At 46.8% G+C, this 21,840-nt stretch overlaps 1 protein-coding gene across 5 annotated transcripts in view; it reads right to left on the bottom strand.

The window, feature by feature from the left end:
- The window catches only part of SPTBN1 (spectrin beta, non-erythrocytic 1), a 209,266-nt gene that overhangs the window by 124,852 nt on the left and 62,574 nt on the right, over window positions 1–21,840 (bottom strand). Inside the window, exon 1 of one of the 5 annotated variants that reach the window (XM_035110963.3) lies at window positions 6,359–7,178. The exons of the other annotated variants lie outside the window; for them this stretch is intronic. Within the exon in view, the coding sequence (XP_034966854.2) occupies window positions 6,359–6,467 (109 nt within the window). The 5' untranslated portion in view covers window positions 6,468–7,178. Of the gene's footprint in view, window positions 1–6,358; window positions 7,179–21,840 lie in introns of those variants that run through there. 5 annotated transcript variants of the gene reach the window in all.

The following is a 21,840-nucleotide window of genomic DNA, read 5'->3' as shown; positions in this document are numbered from 1 at the left end:
GTGTCGCGACATGTTAAGTGTGTCGGCTGCAGTGTGTAAGTGCATCGCACCAACACTCTGCAAGCTCCTCCCACGGCTGTAAGGGGGTTAAGTTTAACCTCCAGTTTGCTTGTAAAACTGAATTAAGGTAAAGGTAAAGGGAACCCTGACCGTTAGGTCCAGACGTGGACGACTCTGGGGTTGCGGCGCTCATCTCGCTTTACTGGCTGTACAGCTTCCGGGTCATGTGGCCAGCATGACTAAGCTGCTACAGGCGGACCAGAGCAGCGCACGGAGGTAAAAGGTAAAGGACCCCTGACCATTAGGTCCAGTCGCGGACGACTCTGCGGTTGCGGCGCTCATCTCGCTTTACTGGCAGAGGGAGCTGGCATACAGCTTCCGGGTCATGTGGCCAGCATGACTAAGCCACTTCTGGCAAAACCAGAGCAGCACACGGAAACTCCATTTACCTTCCCGCCGCAGCGGTACCTATTTATCTACTTGCACTTTGACGTGCTTTCGAACTGCTAGGTTGGCAGGAGCAGGGACCGAGCAACGGGAGCTCACTCTGTCGCAGGGATTCGAACCGCCGACCTTCTGATCAGCAAGCCCTGATAAATGTCGCCAACATGAAAAGTTTGGAAAGCTGCTACCTATTTCTTTTCTCCCTTGGGCCAGGGATTCAACTTGCAACCTTCCTCCTGCCAAGCATGTTCTCCACCCCAGACCTATGGTTCCATGCTTGCATTAATACTTCCGTGTCTCTTCCTGCAACACCGAGAGAGCAACAAGAAGGTGTCGTTATTCCCTTGCACGGAGCATATTGTGCAGCATTAATGGTTCGAGACCTTAAGGTCTATTATCTGCTGGAGCAGATTTTGGAATACAAGCCCCAAAGAACGTTAACACTCCCATTGTGACAAGTAACACAGGCCCTGCACAACCACGTTGGCCAGAACAGGCTTAGGAAATGCCGCAAAGTGTGAGCAAGTGCTTGTGAGTCACGACCTGGTTACAAAAACACAGCTGTACACTTTTTGCATTGCCAACAATTAAAAACTTAAGAGTTTAGTCTGAATTGCTCTCTGAGCAGCAGTAGGAAATCTGTTTAGCCCATCCAGACATTGTACAGTGACCATGCTTACAGAACCATGTGAATGCTCATACCCAGGCATCCCCAAACTTTGGCCCTCCAGATGTTTTGGACTACAATTCCCATCATCCCTGACCACTGGTCCTCTTAGCTAGGGATCATGGGAGTTGTAGGCCAAAACATCTGGAGGGCCGCAGTTTGGGGATGCCTGCTCATACCTCTGAGCTATGCCCCTTCCATTAAACTGGTATACTGTATAAATGTTTTTAAATAAATATGTGAAATTATAAATGAAATCGTGCCACTGCTGTCTCTGTTGGGCTGTGGTGTTGGTTTGGGAGGAAGGTTTGCAATTTTTTTTTTAATTGCAAAACGTTTCAGAATATACATATATGTTTTCAACAAAAATACAACCTTAATACAAATTACAGCGATTGCGAGGAACCGAAGAGCAGAAAAAATAAAGAAGGGGGGGGGAAATAAAGAAGGGGGAAAAATAAAAAAATGAGAAAACTCACAATCAAAATACAAAATGTATCTAAAACATTTTTGGCCCATCAATTAAATAAGAATAATTGCTTGGTCCCAGCTCCTGCCAGCCTAGCAGTTCGAAAGCACGTCAAAATGCAAGTAGATAAATAGGAACCGCTACAGCGGGAAGGTAAACGGCATTTCCATGTGCTGCTCTGGGTTTCCCAGAAGTGGCTTTGTCATGCTGGCCACATGACCTGGAAGCTATACGCCGGCTCCCTCGGCCAATAATGCGAGATGAGCGCGCAACCCCAGAGTCGGTCACAACTGGACCTAATGGTCAGGGCTCCCTTTACCTTTACCTTTTTAAAATAATCTAAAGTTGTTTAACCAAGCTAGGAGCAAGTGGGCCTCGAGGAAATTGTGGATCCTAAACTGTGCAGAGGAGAGAGGGAGACATCATCCACTGAATCCTCTAGGAAACAAGACTGTTTTGACTCGGAATGTACAGACAGAAAGGCCAGCGCCAAATGAGTATTTCTGGGGTATTCCATAGTTGCGACACTAATTCCAAAAGCCCCTGACCAGCATTCATGTAACTTCAGAGGGTGGAGGACCACAGGTGATGATCTCATGAAACGACAGGTTCATACATATACATAACAGGAAAGATGAATTTCCAGTGCAACAGACTTGTTAGACTTTAGCAGCACCATCAACAAAGAGTTTTGTGGAACCTTAAAAGCAAGGGTGAGGAATGAAGAACGGGATGGACAAATGCACACCTCTCAACCTGGCCCTCAGAACTGAAAAAGGTCCCCTTACCTGCATTAAAGACTATCAAGTTTATTACAGCATAATCTTTCATGGACTAGTCAACTTCAGCAGAAAGGAAGAAGAGCAAAGAGCCCCAGTTTCAGGGTATCTTAGGAAACCTTCTAGCCGAACGAAAATTTCTGGATGGTTATGATACCCACCAAGCCTTGACTTCATTCACACTGACTATCTGCAAGAACTGCTTGCCAAACAATAGTTGAGCACACCGTACCAAAATGTTTTTGACAGGATTTGGCAGCGCGTGACTTTTCCTCCGAAATTCAACTTTTGCCCCACACCTTCAAGCGCAGATCTGTTAACTGATCAAACTTGCTAATGCTCTCATCAAAGCTAGCAACTCAATGACTTTATCTCAGAGTCAGGCGCTTCTTTTCCCACAGGAGAGGCCAATCTGCATAGATACCACATGTTTGACAAAACCACCAGACCCAACCCCAATCACTCCGAAGGCAGCCAAATCCACACCCCTTTGTGCAATCCAGCATTCCGAAAGGAACACTGGTAATTACACGTTGCACATATTAATAACAGCTCCGCTATAAATTCTGAAAATTAATGCAACTAAACACTGGAGTGTTGCAGCACCTGCCCGTTTAATTATCTAATATGCCACACCAGGGGGCAAAGAAAGGAAGGAACCATCTTCAAAATATCTCTCAGCAGGACATTTACATCTCCCATCAACAGCATTTGTTAGATCAGCGCATGTTCTAGTGTCTCTACACGCAACTGAGATGTGGCTTTTGCCAGCAATATAGCCATTTGACGTTACTTCCTCAACATCAAGTTAACAATTAACATTAATAAGACACACACCATTCTTTGACTGTGATTTGTTTTAAACTTCCGTTTTTAAAATATATTTTTATTAAAGGTTTCTTGGTTTACAAAAGTATGTGCAATGTCTCTTTTCTCAAGTGACATTTTCTACAGATCAGTTTCATTTGTTGAGACGTTAGCGTTACATCAGGAAGAAAAAGTGGAAAGAGGTGGAGGGGGAATGCCTCAGGAGCGCAAAGATTCAGGCTTTCACAATGTGGACATTTTTGATATTTTATTTTATTTTTAATTTGACATTCTCACTTCACGGTGTTATTTATTTATTTTTTGAATTAAGGTTCTTCGGAACAGGAGTTGCTAAGGAAACAGCTAGCAGCACAAGACTTGTATTACAATTACTAGATACGGTTCGTGCTCAGTTCACTACCAACCAAACCTACAAATTAACTGAATGGAGCAGCGAATCCTGCAATTAAATGCACTGCAACGGAGCAGAGCGTTTGGGGAACTTGCATCTTAAGATTACGTGTGCCATAGTGAATGGTGCTGGTTTTGGACCAGAGGGATTGGGGTCCAACCCTCTGTGCAGTCAGGAAGTTTATACTGGGTAACCCTGGGACAGTCAATTGGGTGAGATACTGAAAAATGGTTCACCATATTTGTAAGAGGGCTGCAATTTCTCGTGGCAAAACTTCTGGAGGCAACATGCTAGCGATTTTCAAGTTGTTGTGTTTTGTTTTGTTTTTTTAAAAAGGCTATGATCTAGCAGGGTTACAGATTTGCAGTTTGGATCTGCACTGAAATGCCGCCTTATTCAAGGGTGAATAATTCTGCAACCTTAGCCGCATCACAGTTTCTCCGTCTTTCAGCTGAAGGAAATTATTGGCTCGTCTCATGGGTTTGTAGGGCAAATGAGCTAAGGAAGCGTTTCCTTCCCCCCCCCTCCAAGCAATAAATCTAATTAAATAAATATAGAAACAATGGGGCATTTAAAGACTTAGAAAAACTCCACAGGGTTGTCAGGAGAAGCTTTGCGACAGCACACTGTTCGTTTATCCTAATCGTTGGCATTTGGTGCACTCTTGAAAACTGCTTCCTGTACCTAAATCCCACCCCAAACAATGCATTTCAACACCATTTCCCCCAGTTCCAACATCCTCTGCTGTTCTATGAATAGACAGGCCTTTATGACGGATTGTCCTGAAACAGAGACCCTTCCTCCCTATCTTCCTTCCAATTCAGCTGCTGTTGTGTTTTTCAATTAAATCTTAACCTTCGCCACACCAGAGCTGAGGATTTGGCATTTATTTCTGCTACATCAAGCCGATGCACAATTCAAAACCACAAGCAGAGAGTCAACTTGGTTCTCAAAAATGGGCTGCAAATAAATTCCTCAAGCAGTGGAACTGACAAGGTGATAAACCTGCTTCTTTAGGGCTGTGCCAAGTAGTAGGGGAGAGACAGGGGGGTGATTTCACGCCCAATGGCCATGACTTCTTCCAGGAGCAAGCTAGGATGGCCAGGATTCAAAAGAACTTCACACACCCAAGACGGCTGATGGTATATGCTTCCTTTTCAAACAGTAGGCCACCTTTCCCTATGTCACATGGCAATCCACTTTTTAACTTGAGGGGATTTTTTTTTAAACCAGATTTGGCATGGAGGCCTTCTGGTCAAAGGGCAGAGGGAGTCAGAAAAGCAGCCTGGGCATGCATAATGCTAAAATTGCTCCAGAGGTACCAGCTGGCTTGTGCTGGAGAACCCAAAGGTTTGCAAAAGCATTAAAAAAACTTTAGGGGGGAACTTAGTGGCAGGGACTAAAAACAGCCCAACGTGAACCCCAGTGGGATCAGTGCTCAGAGAATGGAGACAGGCAGCTGGTTGGAAAACAGAGAAGGAATGAAATGGAGTATCCTACAAAAGGGCCTGGCTGGCTGGCTGGTATGTTGTAGAACCCACTTGTATAACTTCTAACTCACGCTGCATAGATTTGGAGCCCAATTTTGCTCCACATCCCCATCCTGCCCGAAGCCAATGTCTACTTTGCTCGACAATGTTTAAAAAGTATGGCTGGTTTTTAATCCATTTGTATCCAGCGTAGGATCACTCCTGTGTGCTTTCCACAAAGATCAACATATTACAATGGATTCCTTCCCCAACCCCAACCCCCATGCCAAGAAATTAAGAGAAAAACCAACACAGAATCATAAAATTGTAGGCTTGGAAGATGGCCAAACCAAAAAACTACATTCTTGGAGCTCGCTTTCTGACAGGAACCACAGCACTCTAGTCTGTGGGACGGCAGGGAGCAAAAATAAGAAATATATACACTGAGGTTTGAACTTTTGACTGCTTTTTGTAGATACGCAATTCCAGGAGAGAGAGAAAATGTTTGTGTGAGATGTGTGTGTGAAATATATATATATAGAGAGAGAGAATCAGCTTTAGATTCTGAACTGTCCTTATGTCATCCATGCCAGAGAATCCACCATACATAAAACATACACTGCTCTAAAATTGCCAAGGATAACCTGGCTCCCTCATACTGTATTTTGACAGCCCCAGAACTACCACATTTCCTAGTTGCCATTGTTTCATATGAATGAGAAAGAAGGTGGGTGGGGGGCACCCAAGGATTCCATAGTCATCCCTGGTCCCCCTCTCCCCGCCCCCCCCGCCCTCCAAATCCCCAAGATAAAAGCCATAATCCATGGCATGCAAGGAATGAGGTTGCCCAAGTAGGTGAGAGATGCCCACATGAAACGCTTGGGAGTTATATTGTGGTCGCCCGAGTGCGCCCAAAGCATCACAAAGACAGGGAGGGGAGGGAGATATTTACACCTGAAGGCTGTAAATCGCCAGAGGGGGTTTCAGACAAAAAGACCACTCCCTCTTCCCCTATTTCCTTGTCCTATTGTTCTCAATGGCAGAGTCCGAGAGGGGCCCCGGATCACCTTTTCCAGGAGGAGGTTACCGTGACCGGGATCCCGTGAAACCAGGAAAACCAGCCTGGCAGAGCCAGGGAATATAATACACCTATTCTTTTGAAATCGGGTGTCCTCTGCGCGCGCCGCCAAACCAAAAGCTCGAAGGAGTATCAGGATCAACTCGCCGTTTGAGCGTCACCTCGTAGCAGCAACGCTCCATTATTTTATTTCGTTTATACTGTAAAGGGGAAAGCGAAATGCAGCCGCTTACCTTGCAACTGCTTGAACCTTCCTTCTAGCTGATTGTAATTGTATGGCACCGAGGCAGGGCACGCGGGGGACAAGGGCACGGGCATGCCAGCCGGGTTCTGCACTTCCATGGAGGAGGGAGCCGCTCGGAGGTTAAAATCCCAGCATGCGAAACGGAACGGATGCGCTTAAGAAAAGGAGGAAACGGACGCAACACACAGGTTGCTCCAAAAGACAAATCCAGGCAGATCCCAGTTTCCTCGGGTGCGTGGTGCCCTTTCGCTCACGATTCCTTTAAAAATAAAAATAAATCCCTCTCCGATCTCAGTTCCAGCCTCCACACACGATTCGATTCAAAGCAGTCCGGCGGAGGAGGAGGGCATCCTATAGCGCGCGCGAACTTAAAACCCGCGTGGGCTGCTGGCGATCCCTGCGCGCAGGTTCGCCGGCGCTTCGAGTTGACTTCGGTTGCAAGCCTTCTTTACCCGAGCGGCGGCCGGGCAATCCGGATCCACGCAAAAAAGAAGAAGAATACACAAAACAGCCCGCCCAGGTTGCAAGTCCAGAGTTGAAGCGCGCGCGCCCGCCCGCTTTCGTGCTCCTTCCTTCCTCCCTCCTTTCCCCAGCCTCCCCGCACCTCAGACCTTTCTGCTACTTTGCAAGATCCCCCAGTAGCCACTCGCGGCGTATTTAGTGGCGGTGATGTCACTGATTAGCATAAAGTATTGTGGAAGACTGTACCAATGGCAGGAGGCGGCGGGGTGGGGAGGCCGGCCAGGAGCGCCGGCGGTGGTTCGCGCGCGCAGGCCAGGCGGCGCTCGCTCGTGATCGAGAGCATCCGCGCGCAGGGACACCTCCCCAAAGGTTCCCCGGAGCGGAGGCCGAGAGCTCGGGGCGCGCCTGTTTCGAAGCGGGAGGGGACGGGCACCTACTTGCACACGCGGCGGAGAGGCAATGGTACCTTCCGAAAAGCAAGCTGGTAGAATTACGCTCTTTTGTTAAGAGCCTCATGTAACGGAAAAGTCTCAGATTACTATCGCCTGAAAAGGAGGGCACTTTTTCTTCCTTTATCTTCAGCGCTGCGCACTAGAAAGGAGAAAAGGGGAAAAGATAGAAAGTAGCTAACTCTCCCGGAACAGAAACACTCATTCAACATTTAGCATCGGGGTTTCTTTAAAAAAAAAATCCTTAGAAATGCACACTTTTGAAAAACTATGAATGAACCCTCTTCACCCAGCAATTTAGTACCATTTGATTTAATTGGAGATGCTAAATATTTTGACGTCTGGAAAGCAGGGCATGGACCTCGCCATCCCGTTCCGATCAGGCCTTCTGCTTATTTAGCAAATTACACTTCGAACATAATACAGTAGCAGTGTTTGCATTTCTGTGTCTTTCATTTAAAATGAGGGCTTTTCCTCTACTTTGCAAGAGCTTGGTTTTTAAATGAAACCTTTGGGGTAAGGACACGTTAGCCCCGCCCAAGTGAGCATCCTGTAAGGGGGGGACAGTTGTTGGCCATGACAGTTATGGCTGATCATAGGATCACAGAATTGTACAGTTGGAAGGGATCTGGAGGGTCAGTCTAGTCCTGCAATGCAGGAATCTCAACCAGATCCATCCATCCAACCTCTGCTTTAAAACTTCAAAGGAAAGAGAGTCCACCACCTCTTGTGGGAGTCCGTTCCACTGCTGAACAGTTCTTACTGTCAGAAAGTTCTTCCTGATGTTTAGCCGGAATCGCCTTTCTCGTAACTGGAATCAATTGCTTTGGGTCCTGGGCCTCCGGCACGGAAGAAAGCAATCTGGTTCCACCCTCCATGTGACAGCCCTTTAGATATTTGAAGTTGAAGGAGCATCTCCACCCCCATCATTCTACCCGGACACTGAGGTCCAGCGCCAAGGGCCTTCTGGCAGTTCCCTCACTGCGAGAAGCCAAGTTACAAGGAAGCAGGGAGAGGGCCTTCTCGGTGGTGCCTTGTCAGAATGTCCACAGCTCAACCCCCAGCATCTTCAGAAGGTCCACTGCCTGAAGCCCTGGAGATGAGCAAGATGAACCAAAGGCCTGATACGTAAGGCACGTTCCTATGTTCTCCTACAACTTTGCAATGTAGGTTTATCTGAATTTTATGAATCGGGACACTGAGAGATGAGTCACTTTAAGGGTGCTTGAAAGGATAATGGAGTCACAGGCTCTGCCCCCTGATACATCTGATGGTCACACACCCTGGCAGCACCAAGCCTGGCAGAGATACCTACATGCTCTCCGTAAGTGAGAAGGAGCCTTCTGTATATCAACCAGTGTTCACATGCAAAAGCTCCTCCATACAAGGTGGGATTCTGATTGGCCTTGCACAGGGAAGCTCTATGCCACGGGTAGGCAACCTAAAGACCGGGGACCTTCTCAATCCAGCCCGCGGACAATCTGGGAATCAGCATGTTTTTAAATGAGTAGGACCATAAAGAAGGCTGATCACCGAAGAATTGATGCTTTTGAAGATCAAACCTATCCATTCTTAAGGAAATCAGCCCTGAGTGCTCACTGGAAGGACAGGTCCTGAAGCTGAGGCTCCAATACTTTGGCCACCTCGTGAGAAGAGAAGACTCCCTGGAAAAGACCCTGATGTTGGGAAAGGTAGAGGGCACAAGGAGAAGGGGACGACAGAGGACGAGATGGCTGGACAGTGTTCTCGAAGCTGCGAACATGAGTTTGACCAAACTGCGGGAGGCAGTGGGAGACAGGAGTGCCTGGCGTGCTCTGGTCCATGGGGTCACGAAGAGTCGGACATGACTAAACGACTAAACAACAACAAGGATGTGTGTCCTTTTATTTAAAATGCATCTCTGGGTTATTTGTGAGGCATAGGAATTCATTCATTTCCCCCCAAAAAAAATATAGTCCGGCCCACCACATGGTCTGAGGGACAGTGGACAGGCCCACGGCTGAAAAAGGTTGCTGACCCCTGCTCTATGCACACATTGCTCTGCAGTTAAGGCCCCTTCTTATGCCTTGTGAAAGTGAGGCTGCTGTGGGTTGTGACCATGACCTGCAATGCACCCTCAATGTGCTTGGGAACACCCTTTGTGTGATGAAGCACTGGACAGTCGAGCTCTCTGCTTTTAACTAGATAGTCCAGGGATCGGGTCTGGGTGCCCTCCTGCATAAATAGCATGAATTGTGGCCTGCCTCGTAGAAACCACCCCTCACTGGAATAAGAGGCAAAGCAACCTGCCTGCGGGGGGCATGTCCCACATTCCGGGGGTGCATGGCATTTTGTCACCCGGGTTGACACCGCCCCTTTGGAATGGCACCCAGAGCAAGCCCACCCCCACCTCGGAACGCCCCCGACTGGAATACGAGTTGTGAGTAAATGCCTCCCCCTTCTCCTGGATTCAACCTGTCCCTTAGAAATAAGGGCACTGGGTATTTCATCCTACAGAGATCACTTCCTACTGAACCCAACCCACTGCTTGCATTTGCCTCCTTGCTCCTGGTTGCGCCAGCATTATTCATTGAGTACCCAAATTCCTTTCATTTGAGTCAGAGCTCCTTCCTCCTCCCCCTCCTTCTTCCTCCCCTTTTAACACTGCAAAAAAATGTTGCCTTTGTTTGGTTTCTGTAGTTTTGCCATTTTTTTTTAGTCATGCAGTAAATGCGAAACTAATTTTTGTAGGAGAGACAGAATGGCACACAACACGGGGCATTCGGAATCGTGCGTGCCCGCTGTCTTCCAAAAGAGGAAAGCAGCCTACTCCAAGGACCTTGTTCTATGTGGGATGTGTGAGTTTATTCCCAAAACGAGATTCCTCGTCAGAAAAAGGGGTCTTGTTGACTTTGTCAGGGCTTCCTCTTCTTCTTCAAGGGTTTTAGAGATGGGTATAAATCAATCTGGAGCACTCACTACTCTATTCTTGGTTTAGAAACACATGCAAAATTTCACAAAGGCTGTTGAAAGATAAAATCAGATTCTAAATATATGGTTACAGTAGCCTTTTGCTTAAACCAGGCTTCCTCAACTTCGGCCCTCCAGATGATTTTGGCGTACAACTCCCATGATCCCTAGCTAGCAGGACCAGTGGAGAGGGATGCTGGGAATTGTAATCTCAAAACATCTGGAGGGCCGAGGTTGAGGAAGCCTGGCTTAAATTTTGGAGTACAGTGATCTAGTAAAGTCACAATCCTATACACAACTCAGTTCTAAACTTGTAAATCCCTCTGAGCACAACAGTCCTTACTGTTGGGTTAATGGCCTGTAGGGCTGCAGTTCTGCAGTACACTCCTGTTGCTTGTTTACTCAGAAGTAAGTGCCGCTCAGTTAATTCCCGTGGTGTTGATGAAAAGTGATGGCAATGAAACCAAAATATGTGGTGCACGCCAAACATTCTCCGAGTGTTTAGCTGTCTAATGCAAAATTCAATGAATGCAATCCATCCCCCCCCCCCCCCGATGGTGGGTTTCTGGTCCCCTGAAATATAATATGGGCAGAACCTTGGGGATTGCTAACATTGCAAGACTGGAGTAGCAGAGTAAAACCTGGCCTTGTGCCTTAGAAAACAATGTGGCTGCATGCAGGGATTGCCAATAATAATAGTGGTAATCGCCTCATGCTTCATTTTCACTATGGCATCTATTCTGTGTGTTCCTGTGCGCTTCCAGTGCTAACAGAGAGTTCCCTCTTCTAAAAAAAATCAGCTTACGTGCTTCTGCTGAAGGCAAGATAGTGCATTTAGTGGAACAATGTTCTGACCGTGGAATAGCAAATCCCTGTGTTTCCTCTAAAGCCCTTTCCCTGATAATCTTTGCCCTGCCAGCTGTCTCTGAAATAGACAGAATGCCGCACAGCGTCTCTTCGGTGCATTCTTTTTTAAAAAACAAACAAACAATCCAATTCTCCCATTTAAAAAACAAACAAAGAATGTGCATTCTATATCCAGCTTGGGAGGAACAGGATCACAAAACCAGGTTACCACAACAGTTGATCATCTGGATTTCCCTCCAGTTAAGGGCATAAGAAGAGATTGGATGGATCCATCAGTAGCCCAGCTTCTCAAGCATCGTCTCAAGAACATGAGAAGAGATTTGTTGGATCAGGCCAATGGCCAGCCCATCTAGCCCAGCATCCTGTTCTCACAGTGGCCAACCAAATGCCCCAGCGGGAAGCATGTAAGCTGGATGTGAACACGGCAGCACTCTGGCCAGTATGGCTAGTAGTAATGGGTGGCCCTCTCCTCCGCGAAATTGTCCAATCCTCTTTTGAAGCCACCCAAGTTGTTGGCCATCACTCCTTCCTGCAGGTGTGAGTTCCATAGTTTAATTATGTGCTGCGTGAAGAAGTACTTTGAAGTACGCTTGGACTACTGCAAATGCACTCTACATGGGGCTACCTTTGAAGGTGACCTGGAAACTACAACTAATCCAGAATGCGGCAGTTAAACTGGTGACTGGGAACAGCCGCCGAGACCACATAACACCGGTCCTGAAAGACCTACATTGGCTCCCAGTATGTTTCCAAGCACAATTCAAAGTGTTGGTGCTGGCCTTTAAAGCCCTAAACGCCCTCGGCCCAGTATACCTGAAGGAGAGTCTCCACCCCCATCGTTCAGCCCGGACACTGAGGTCCAGCTCCGAGGGCCTTCTGGTGGTTCCCTCACTGTGATAAGTGAGGTTACAGGGAACCAGGCAGAGGGCATTCTTGGCAGTGGTGCCCACCCTGTGGAACACCCTCCCATCAGATGTCAATGAAAGAAACAACTGAAGTTCCCTGTTTAGGGAAGTTTTTTTATGTTTGATGTTTTATCGTGTTTTTAATATTCTGTTGGGGGGTATAAATAAATGATTTATTGATTATTATTTCTTATGTGCACCTTGGCCTCGGTCCAGTATACCTGAAGGAGCGTCTCCACCTCCATCATTCTGCCCGGACACTGAGGTCCAGCACCGAGGGCCTTCTGGCGGTTCCCTCGTTGCGAGAAGCCAAGTTGCAGGGAACTAGGCAGAGGGCCTTCTCGGTGATGGCGCCTGCCCTGTGGAACACCCTCCCAACAGATGTCAAAGAGGAAAACAACTACCAGACTTTTAGAAGACATCTGAAGGCAGCCCTGTTCAGGGAGGCTTTTAATGTTTAATAGATTATTGTGTTTTATTTTTCTGTTGGAAGCCGCCCAGAGTGGCTGGGGAAACCCAGCCAGATGGGCGGGTTATAAATAATATATTATTATTATTATTATTATTATTATTATTATTATTATTATTATTATTATTACTTGAATCTTCCAACGCTTTGCTGTTTCTCGATCTGCTTTCTCTGCGAAGGGAAGAGTGAAAGGGCAGTGTGGGGGGGAAGAAATACTTTGTTTCTGTGTTCTGAACCTATTGCCTATCAGTTTCGTTTTAGCATTAAGGCAGAGGGCATAGCTGCCAAGTTTTCCCTTTTCTCGCGAGGAAGCCTATTCAGCATAAGGGAAAAATCCCTTTAAAAAAGGGATAACTTGGCAGCTATGAGAGGGTAAACAATATGCACACTATTTATGACTTTATAGGCCCCCATTTCCCCTCTACAGTATCTGGATGTCTGTTTGATTGCACCTGGAGCACAGTGCCCGAGCCAAGTTTCAGGAAAATCTAGCCGTTGATCTATGTTATAGTAATATTAGCCTGATTTGTAACCCTAGACAGGGATTGGCTCTTATGATACTCCCTCTACATCAGGATCCCCAATTGTGGCAATTGTGTTACGTTCCATTCCTGCTGTACTGAGTCAACATCCCCAACTAAGCTAGCAGTACCTAACACCTGTAGGCACATCCATTCAACTCCCGGCGCCCCACCCTTGGCAAACAGGTGTTGCTATGCAAGTCTCCATGCTCCGTGACACCAAAGCACAGGTGAACAGGCACAGAGAAGAACTGTGTTTATAACCAAACAAGGGCCACAGCCGCTTGTTTTTTAATGGCTTCTGGCCCAGGGCTTTCCAGTGTATTAAGAAGGCAAGAAAGCAGAGAGAGATAGCCAAGGTTCATGAAATTACACGGTGCAGAGCAGGCGTGGGGACCCTGTCCCTCACAACACCTTGCTGGACTACAACTCCCATCATTTCTCCTGACCTTGCTAGCTGGGGCTTATGGGATTTGGAGTCCGACAAAAGCTGCAGGACACCATGTTGGTTTGTGGCTTTGGCAAGATACCTGATCTTAAACCAGGGGTGTGGGGAACTCAGGCCTGGGGAGGGGGGCAGATGAGGCCCTCCAGGCCCCTATGTCTGGCCCTCAAAATCCTCTCCAGACCACACACCTCACTGGCCCTATTTTGCACCCTCCTTTTGCATTTGTGCCTGGCTGGGATGTGTCCTTGAGCTCCGATAATGGTCGCTCGCATGGAGGAAAGAGAAGGGTGTGTGTGTGTCTGTGTCGAAGGTAGTCTACCTGCACCAAGGTAAAACTGAATAGGTTGCTCTACCTCTGGCCCCACCCACCACAGACATGTGGCCCTCAGAAGGCTGTCCAGAAGAGAATGTGTCCCCCAGGCTGGGAAAAAAATCCCTGACCTGCTCTAAACTTAAAAATGAGCTTGCCGGTGGTTGAAAAGAGGAAGGGGGCTATAGCTCAGTGGCAGAGCCCATGATGCTTTGCTATTATTATTATTAGGCAGGCACCTTTGTTGTCCTGCTCTGAACACCGTTAAAACATTTGTTTTGTTTGGCGAGTCTACCCAGACACGTAATTTTTATCGTGCACAATAGTTTAGAAAAGATTGCTTCCATCTATATTTTGATGTTGTTGCGTTTACTGCGTTTAAAGTCTGTTTTTATAGCTATTCTTCACTGACGTTTTATACCATTTAATCCAAGCCACATAGAGAAGATTATTGGGGGGGGAGGTTCTTAATTAAGTAGGAAAGGTAAAGGGTAAAGGGCCCCCTGACCATCGGGTCCAGTCGCGGACGCCTCTGGGGTTGCAGCACTCATCTCGCTCTAAAGGCCAAGGGAGTCGGCATTTGTCCGCAGACAGCTTCCGGGTCATGTGGCCAGCATGACAAAGCTGCTTCTGGCGAAGCAGAGCAGCACACGGAAACGCCGTTTACCTTCCCGCCGGAGCGGTCCCTATTTATCTACTTGCACTTTGACATGCTTTCGAACTGCTAGGTTGGCAGGAGCAGGGACCGAGCAACGGGAGCTCACCCTGTTGCAGGGATTCGAACCGCCGACCTTCTGATCAGCAAGCCCTAGACTCTGCGGTTTAACCCACATCGCCACCTGGTAGTATAGTAGTTTACAAGTAATATACAAGTCTAAATGAATGAATGAATGAATGCAGACAACCAATTCCAGGCTCAATGTCCATGCTCTCTCCTGGACCCAAGTAACAGAACTGGGAAACACATCAGCCTGGGACCATGTGGGCTGCTCCATGGCAGAAACTTATAACATGGCACAAGTGAGGGAAAATCCAGCAACTAGTACATACTTCACAGCTTGGACCTTTGCCAGCTTGCATCTTGGAGGTGGGGGCCAAAGGGGTAGCTGCTGAAGCGAGTTCTTGCACAGTTCATTCAGTCCAAAATTGCTCCGAGGCTCAGATTTGTTTATTTTTCTGTTATTAAGCAATGCCTCGGACTGGTCACGAGGCGCTCACATGCTCTGAGATGCTTGCTTCTGGACGTATAGGCTTCACATCTGTCATCTGTTTTAGCTGATCAAGCATCTCAAGTAATGCCTCACGGAGGAGAAGTGTTGACACACACCCCGTCCTTGCCGAGCTTCTTCTCAAAGCGCAGGGCAGTTTTTATTTACCGCGTAGAAGGGCCAGACACAGGAGCTACCCCATTTTATCCTCAAAATGATATTGTAGGGTAAGTAGGGTGTACGAAAAGATAACCACTGAGCAACATGTCTGGACAGGGATGTCACCCTGGTCCAAGAGCCGCAGCCCAGCCAAAGATTCTTGCAGCATTTTAAAGGGACCCCTGACCATTAGGTCCAGTCGTGACCGACTCTGGGGTTGCAGCGCTCATCTCACGTTATTGGCCGAGGGAGCCAGCGTACAGCTTCCAGGTCATGTGGCCAGCATGACAAAGCTGCTTCTGGCGAACCAGAGCAGCATACGGAAACGCCATTTGCCTTCCCGCTTTGAGCCGTACTTATTTATCTACTTGCACTTTGACGTGTTTTCAAACTGCTAGGTTGGCAGGAGCTGGGAAGTTACCCACTGAACTTTGAGGAAAGGAGACAGGATAGTGATGAACAATTAATATTGAGGCCTCGCCATGTGTTTTTCTTCGGCAAGTAGAGGCTTAACGAAGTCTGTGACCGTATAATTAAAGTTGTTATTGTGGTAGTAAGCTGAGGGACAAGGGGAAAAATAAGGCCCAATTCATACTTGAGGAACATAAAGGTAAAGGTAAAGGTACCCCTGACCATTAGGTCCAGTCACGGATGACTCTGGGGTTTCGGCGCTCATCTTGCTTTACTGGCCGAGGGAGCCAGGGTTTGTCCGCAGACAGTTCTTCCAGGTCATGTGGCCAGCATGACAAAGCCGCTTCTGACGAACCAGAGCAGCGCACGGAAACGCCGTTAACCTTCCTGCCAGAGCAGTACCTATTTATCTACTTGCACTTTGACGTGTTTTCGAACTGCTAGGTTGGCAGGAGCAGGGACCGAGCAACGGGAGCTCACCCCGTTGCAGGGATTCGAACCGACGACCTTCTGATCAGCAAGCCCTAGGCTCTGTGGTTTAACCCACAGTGCCACCTGGGTCCCCTTGCAGCATTTTAGAGGCTAACAAATTACTTATGCATCGCACTCGAGGCAAGTTACATCTACTCCACAAAAGCTTATGCCTTGATAAATGTGTTATTCTTTACGGTGTCACAGGACTTTCTGAAATTAACCAGAAGTGTGCATGCACACGAAAGCTCATACCAAAATAAAAACTTAGTTGGTCTTTAAGGTGCTACTGAATGAATTTTTTTATGAAATTAACCAGTCTCTCATACTATAGGCCCTTCCAGGTGCCCTTTTTAAATTGTGCATGTACTGAAAGGTAGGAGGTAATAATTTGAACCAGGGTGGCAATTTCAAGGGAACCATTGGGTGTGAGGAGTGGTTTAAGTGCACCCAGATAAGGCAACTTGATCCAGAGTGGAAGCATTTGATTGTCCATTCTGGGGTGACTGAATCAAAGATTTTGGCTTACCAAAATCTTTATCCTTCATCCACCTAGTGCCCTCCGGCTGTTGTGAACTACAACATCCATGAGGCTGGTGTGAGTTGTGGTCCAAAACAGCTGGCAAGGACTGAAGTTTTGTCTAGATTGACTGCACACGTTCAAGATCACACCCAAGTAATTAATCTGGAATAGCTACCACTCCCTGGGGCCATTTAGCTCTTAAACATTTAGAAACAGAATAGAGGGGAACTCAGCACTCAACCGTTCCTTAAAACGAAGGCCCCGTTCTTAAATTACAAAAGCACAGTTGCAATCATCGTCGCTGCTCTACCACTCCGGAAAAGTCGGGATATGGAATCACACAGGGCGGACCAGATCATGGAGGAAGAACAACACAAGAGATGCATACATACAATGCTTTTAAAGCACATTCAAAGAACATTTCTCCACCTCAAAGAATTCTGGGCATTGTAGGGTTGCTACAGGGTTGCAGGGCATTGGTAAGCTACAGATTCGAGCAATGATTCTTCAACATCAACTTCGTTGGACTGGTCATGTTGCGGGGATACCTGATTATCGTCTTCCAAAGCAACTACTCTATTCCGAACTTTAAAATGGAAAGTGTAATGCTGGTGGTCAACAAAAGAGGTTTAAAGACTCTCTCAAGACAAATCCTTTAAAAATGTAGTACAAACACCAACAACTGGGAGACACTGTTCTGTGAGCGCTCCAATTGGAGAACAGCCTTTACCAAAGGTGTCATGGACTTTGAAAACGCTCAAACTCAGGACGTGCTAAGAGGAAGGCATGCTTGGCAAACCCTCACTGTGACCAATTCCTGCCCGGAAACCTAGGTTCCCGCTATGGAAGGATGTGTGGATCCAGAATTGGCCACAGTCATTTACAGACTCACTGTTAAGAGACCGTGCTCATGGAAGACAATCTTACTCGGCTACGAGTGATAGCCAAAAATGAAGAAGACAGTGCCTAGAAAAACAACTACCAGACTTTTAGAGGACATCTGAAGGCAGCCCTGTTTAGGGAAGCTTTTAATGTTTAATAAATTATTGTATTTTAATATTTCTGCTGGAAGCCACCCAGAGTGGCTGGGGAAACCCAGTCAGATGGGCAGAGTATAAATAAGTTGTTGTTGTTGTTGTTGTTGTTGTTGTTGTTGTTGTTGTTGTTGTTGTTGTTGTTATAATTCTTAAAGGGAAATAATGTGCTTTGAATGTGCACACAGCCTCTCCTCGCCCATAATCCAGCATCTAGCAAGCGAGTAGATATTCCAACGTGATCTTGCCCCCCCCCCGCCCAGCAGCCACAGAAAGCTTCAACCACACCACTCCCATAATATAAGGCTCCAGTTAAGTTCCAGCATTGTCAAGGAGTGCTTAGGGATAATTAAGCAATTCGAAGCGATCTTATGGACCCTGAGGTATTTGACTCACAAGTCTGGAATGGATAATTTCTCTAGTCTTCAGGGTGCCATTAAAAAAGTATACCGTTAAGTCTGAGGGCTGCGGGAACCCGGTCAATCTACTTGGCATGGGATTAACATCATCTGCAAAACACTTTGATGAATTTAGAGAAACCCAAAGTACAATTTGTGGGGGTGTTCAGTGATCTTGGCCCAAAGCTATTGTCGTTTAATTATACAATGTTTGTTCTTAAATGTAAGAAATGTGGCTCAGCCCTTTAGAAAAATTCTCATTAAATGGACTTGGAGATTTTGGGAGTAAAATAAAAACAAATCCGGACTTCTAAAATATTTCCAGGTGTTAGACATGACCGAATGCTTTGCCTTCATAATTTGAAAGGCAGTTCTACAATACCAATGTGGCCTAGCAACTTATTTTTTATATATAAAAAACTGCCATTCTCAGGATTCCCAGCCACATTCTCCAACTTTTGTACAGAAATTCCTTGTGGCTGGATATTTACAAAACAGTGAGCCTGAAGGTTGTGGAGAAATAGTTGAAAATATGCACCTAGCTTCTGTGGAAGGTTCAGTCAGAGACATCAATAGGTCCTTAAAATGTTTTGGGCAAAGGCCTACACCAGGCACCCCCAAACTTCGGCCCTCCAGATGTTTTGGACTACAATTCCCATCTTCCCCAACCACTGGTCCTGTTAGCTAGGGATAATGGGAGTTGTAGGCCAAAACATCTGGAGGGTTGCAGTTTGGGGATGCCTGGCCTACACCACAAATTTTTATTTAAATATGCACATATGCTAATTTGTAGGTATAGCTAGAAGGATAAGCCAACTTTTGGAGGGAAAGTCAACCTATATGAAAAGTAAATTTTAAAAGAAGAAGGCAAAGGATGCATGAGGAAGCTGCCTTATACCCTCAGAAGACGGTGGAATCTTCTTCCTTGGAGCTTTCTAAGCAGAGGTTGGATGGCCACCTGTCGTGGATGATCTGGCTAAGATTCCTGCATTGCAGGGGGTTGGACTAGATGACCCTTGGGGTCCCTTACAGCTCTGAAATTACTTGATTCTCGTATTTGATTCTAACTCAGACCACTGGTCCTTCCAACTCAGTATTGTCTACCCTGATAGGCGATGTCTCTTCAAGATTTCAGAGGGGGGTTCTCTCCTACCAGAAGATGCTAGGGATTAAACCTGGGAGCAGATGTTCTACCACTGAGCCCTTCCCCAAAGGAGATTTGGGGGCATGCTTGCAAAAGACTTGGGGGGTTGGGCCCCCTGGGCCATCCCGTAACAAGCCCCCTAGTCAAAATCGCTAGGTGCCTTTGGGAGGAGGGTTCCAAAGGCCTTGTCTTTAAACCCTCCGTTGCTGCCCTGGGCCTAGCACTCTGTTGGACTCCAGAAATACAAGAGGCTGTTTAGGAGACATGATACAGCAAGCAGCGAAACGCAGACTGGAAGTTACAACATAGGTGTGCAACGGCATGATACTTAATGCTGCTTGAAATATTGGAGGAAAGGGACCGATTAAAGAAAGAATAAACTAATCTGTCCAAATGTTTTCAATCCCCAAATGTAAAGCCCTCCCTTCCAAACTTAACTCTGAGCGCCAAAACGAATGAAATGTACATTTCCTAAAACACTCCAATCCTCCTACGTGGTGTTTTCCCTTTTTTAATATATATTTGTGGTTTGGGAATTGCCTCTTAGTACAATAGTGCTAGACGCCTGCTTAGATGCGGTCCACACGTTTTCTAGGCCGAAAGGCTGGATCAATCCCAGGCACTTTGGCTGCCCAGGCACTGAAGTACTTCGATATTGTTCCGCACTTCTATATATCATTGGCACATGGGAGCAGGTTTCTAACCTCTTAAAAGATATGATGTTAGCTAGGAATCTGAAACATTTTTCCAGCTCTGTTGTTATGAAGAGGTGAAGTTACCCACTGAACTTTGAGCAAAGGAGACAGGATAGCGATGAACAATTAATATTGAGGCCTCGCCATGTGTTTTTCTTCGGCAAGCTGAGGCTTAACGAAGTCTGTGACCGTATAATTAAAGTTGTTATTGTGGTAGTAAGCTGAGGGACAAGGGGAAAAATAAGGCCCAATTCATTCTTGAGGAACGTAAAGGTAAAGGTACCCCTGACCATTAGGTCCAGTCGCGGACGACTCTGGGGTTGCGGCGCTCATTTCACTCTATAGGCCAAGGGAGCCGGTGTTTGTCCGCAGACAGCTTCTGGGTCATGTGGCTAGCATGACAAAGCCGCTTCTGGCGAACCAGAGCAGCGCACGGAAACGCCGTTTGCCTTCCCGCCAGAGCAGTACCTATTTATCTACTTGCACTTTGACGTGTTTTCGAACTGCTAGGTTGGCAGGAGCTGGGACTGAGCAACAGGAGCTCACCACGTCGTGGGGATTTGAACCGCCGACCTTCTGATCAACAAGCCCTAGGCTCTGTGGTTTAGACCACAGCGCTACTCGCGTCCAAATACGTAGTCCAAAAAAGTATGGTTTGTTAGAGTGGGAACAAGCTCTATGAGCTTGAACAAACATTTCTTCTTCCTCCGTCTCCATTTCCCCCTTCCCATCTGTAGGCAGATTTCCTGTTTGTTGAGCAGTTCCCCGTGACATCCCAACTACAAAACTGTGGTTTAATGGTTCCCTAGCATTGCAAACAAGGATTTAGGTTTCTTGTTTTAGATATCATGGACACTGTGATTTAACAAGAAGGTGATTCTCTTCAGGTGCCAGGTGGGCAAGGCGAGGATAGAGGAAAACAAGGGAGAACTCACAGAGGTATAATTTTCAGAGTAGCTTAGCAAATCTATCCATCTTCACAGGGGAATCTGGGAATCGTAGCTCTGAGAAGGGGATGGCGGTCTCCTGACAACTCTCAGCACCCTTAACAAACTACAGTTCCCAGGATTCTTTGGGGTGGGAAAGCCATGGCTGCTTAAAGTGCCATCATAGTATTTTAAATGCATGGCATGTGGCCTAGCTCTTTCATTGTCCTGCTGTTATAGATAAGGGCTAAGAGAGAGAGAATGGATTGCTTAAGAGGCCTCCTAGTAGGTTCATCATGGCAATGGCAGGATTAAGCCCCTGATTCACAGCTCAGTTTCCTAGCCATTAATGCTGCATCAGTTAATCTTCTTGCTAAAGCGGGTTTGGAATTAACCAAAAGACACTCTCCTAATTTTATTTTGGAACAGGCTCAGCTAGCAATTACAATCCTTTGGTACAGTTTCTAAGCAACGCACAGGCGGCCGGCGGGTGTGTGTGTGTGTGTGTGTGTGTGTGTGTGTGTGTGTGTGTGTGTGTGTGGATTCATAGAACAATCTTTTGCTCAATAAAAGCAGAAGCTTTGCAAGGCGAACACTCGGAAACAAAGATGGCAGAACATTCCCTTCTTGAAACACACTCGGCACACGGGCACTTCAATCATGACTGACATCTGTCCGCAGCTCTTGTAAAATGTGATCGGCAACAGCAAAGTAACGAAAGGGGGAGGGGAATCCCTTTTTAAAATCAGAGCCGGAGAAGAACATTTCATCCCAAAGTATCTAACGCTTGCTGCTGTGCCTACTTCGCACAGCCTCTTTTTTGCAGTTTGGTTCCTCCAAAACGGCAAACTTTATATATTTTTTCATTTGTCTGTCCAGGTCAAACTACTTGCCTTGACCAGCTTTCCCCATTAAAAAAAACCTGTGTCAGTTGAGCTTTTCCAGACGGTCGCTATTTTTGCAGGAAGGATCCAAAGGCACACACTGTGTGCAAATTCCATGCAGCAGTTGCCCTAACCATGAAGATACTTCACCTCCCAAATTTCCTGGTCACCAAGGCTGAGTAACTGGAGGGACAGTGGCTCGGCAGAACGCACTTTTCGAACCTTCCTGCGCAACACA

The sequence above is a fragment of the Zootoca vivipara genome, chromosome 3, assembly GCF_965207765.1.
Source record: "Zootoca vivipara chromosome 3, rZooViv2.hap1.1, whole genome shotgun sequence".
Taxonomy (NCBI): Eukaryota; Metazoa; Chordata; class Lepidosauria; order Squamata; family Lacertidae; genus Zootoca; species Zootoca vivipara.
This window is presented reverse-complemented; position numbering and strand designations above follow the sequence as displayed.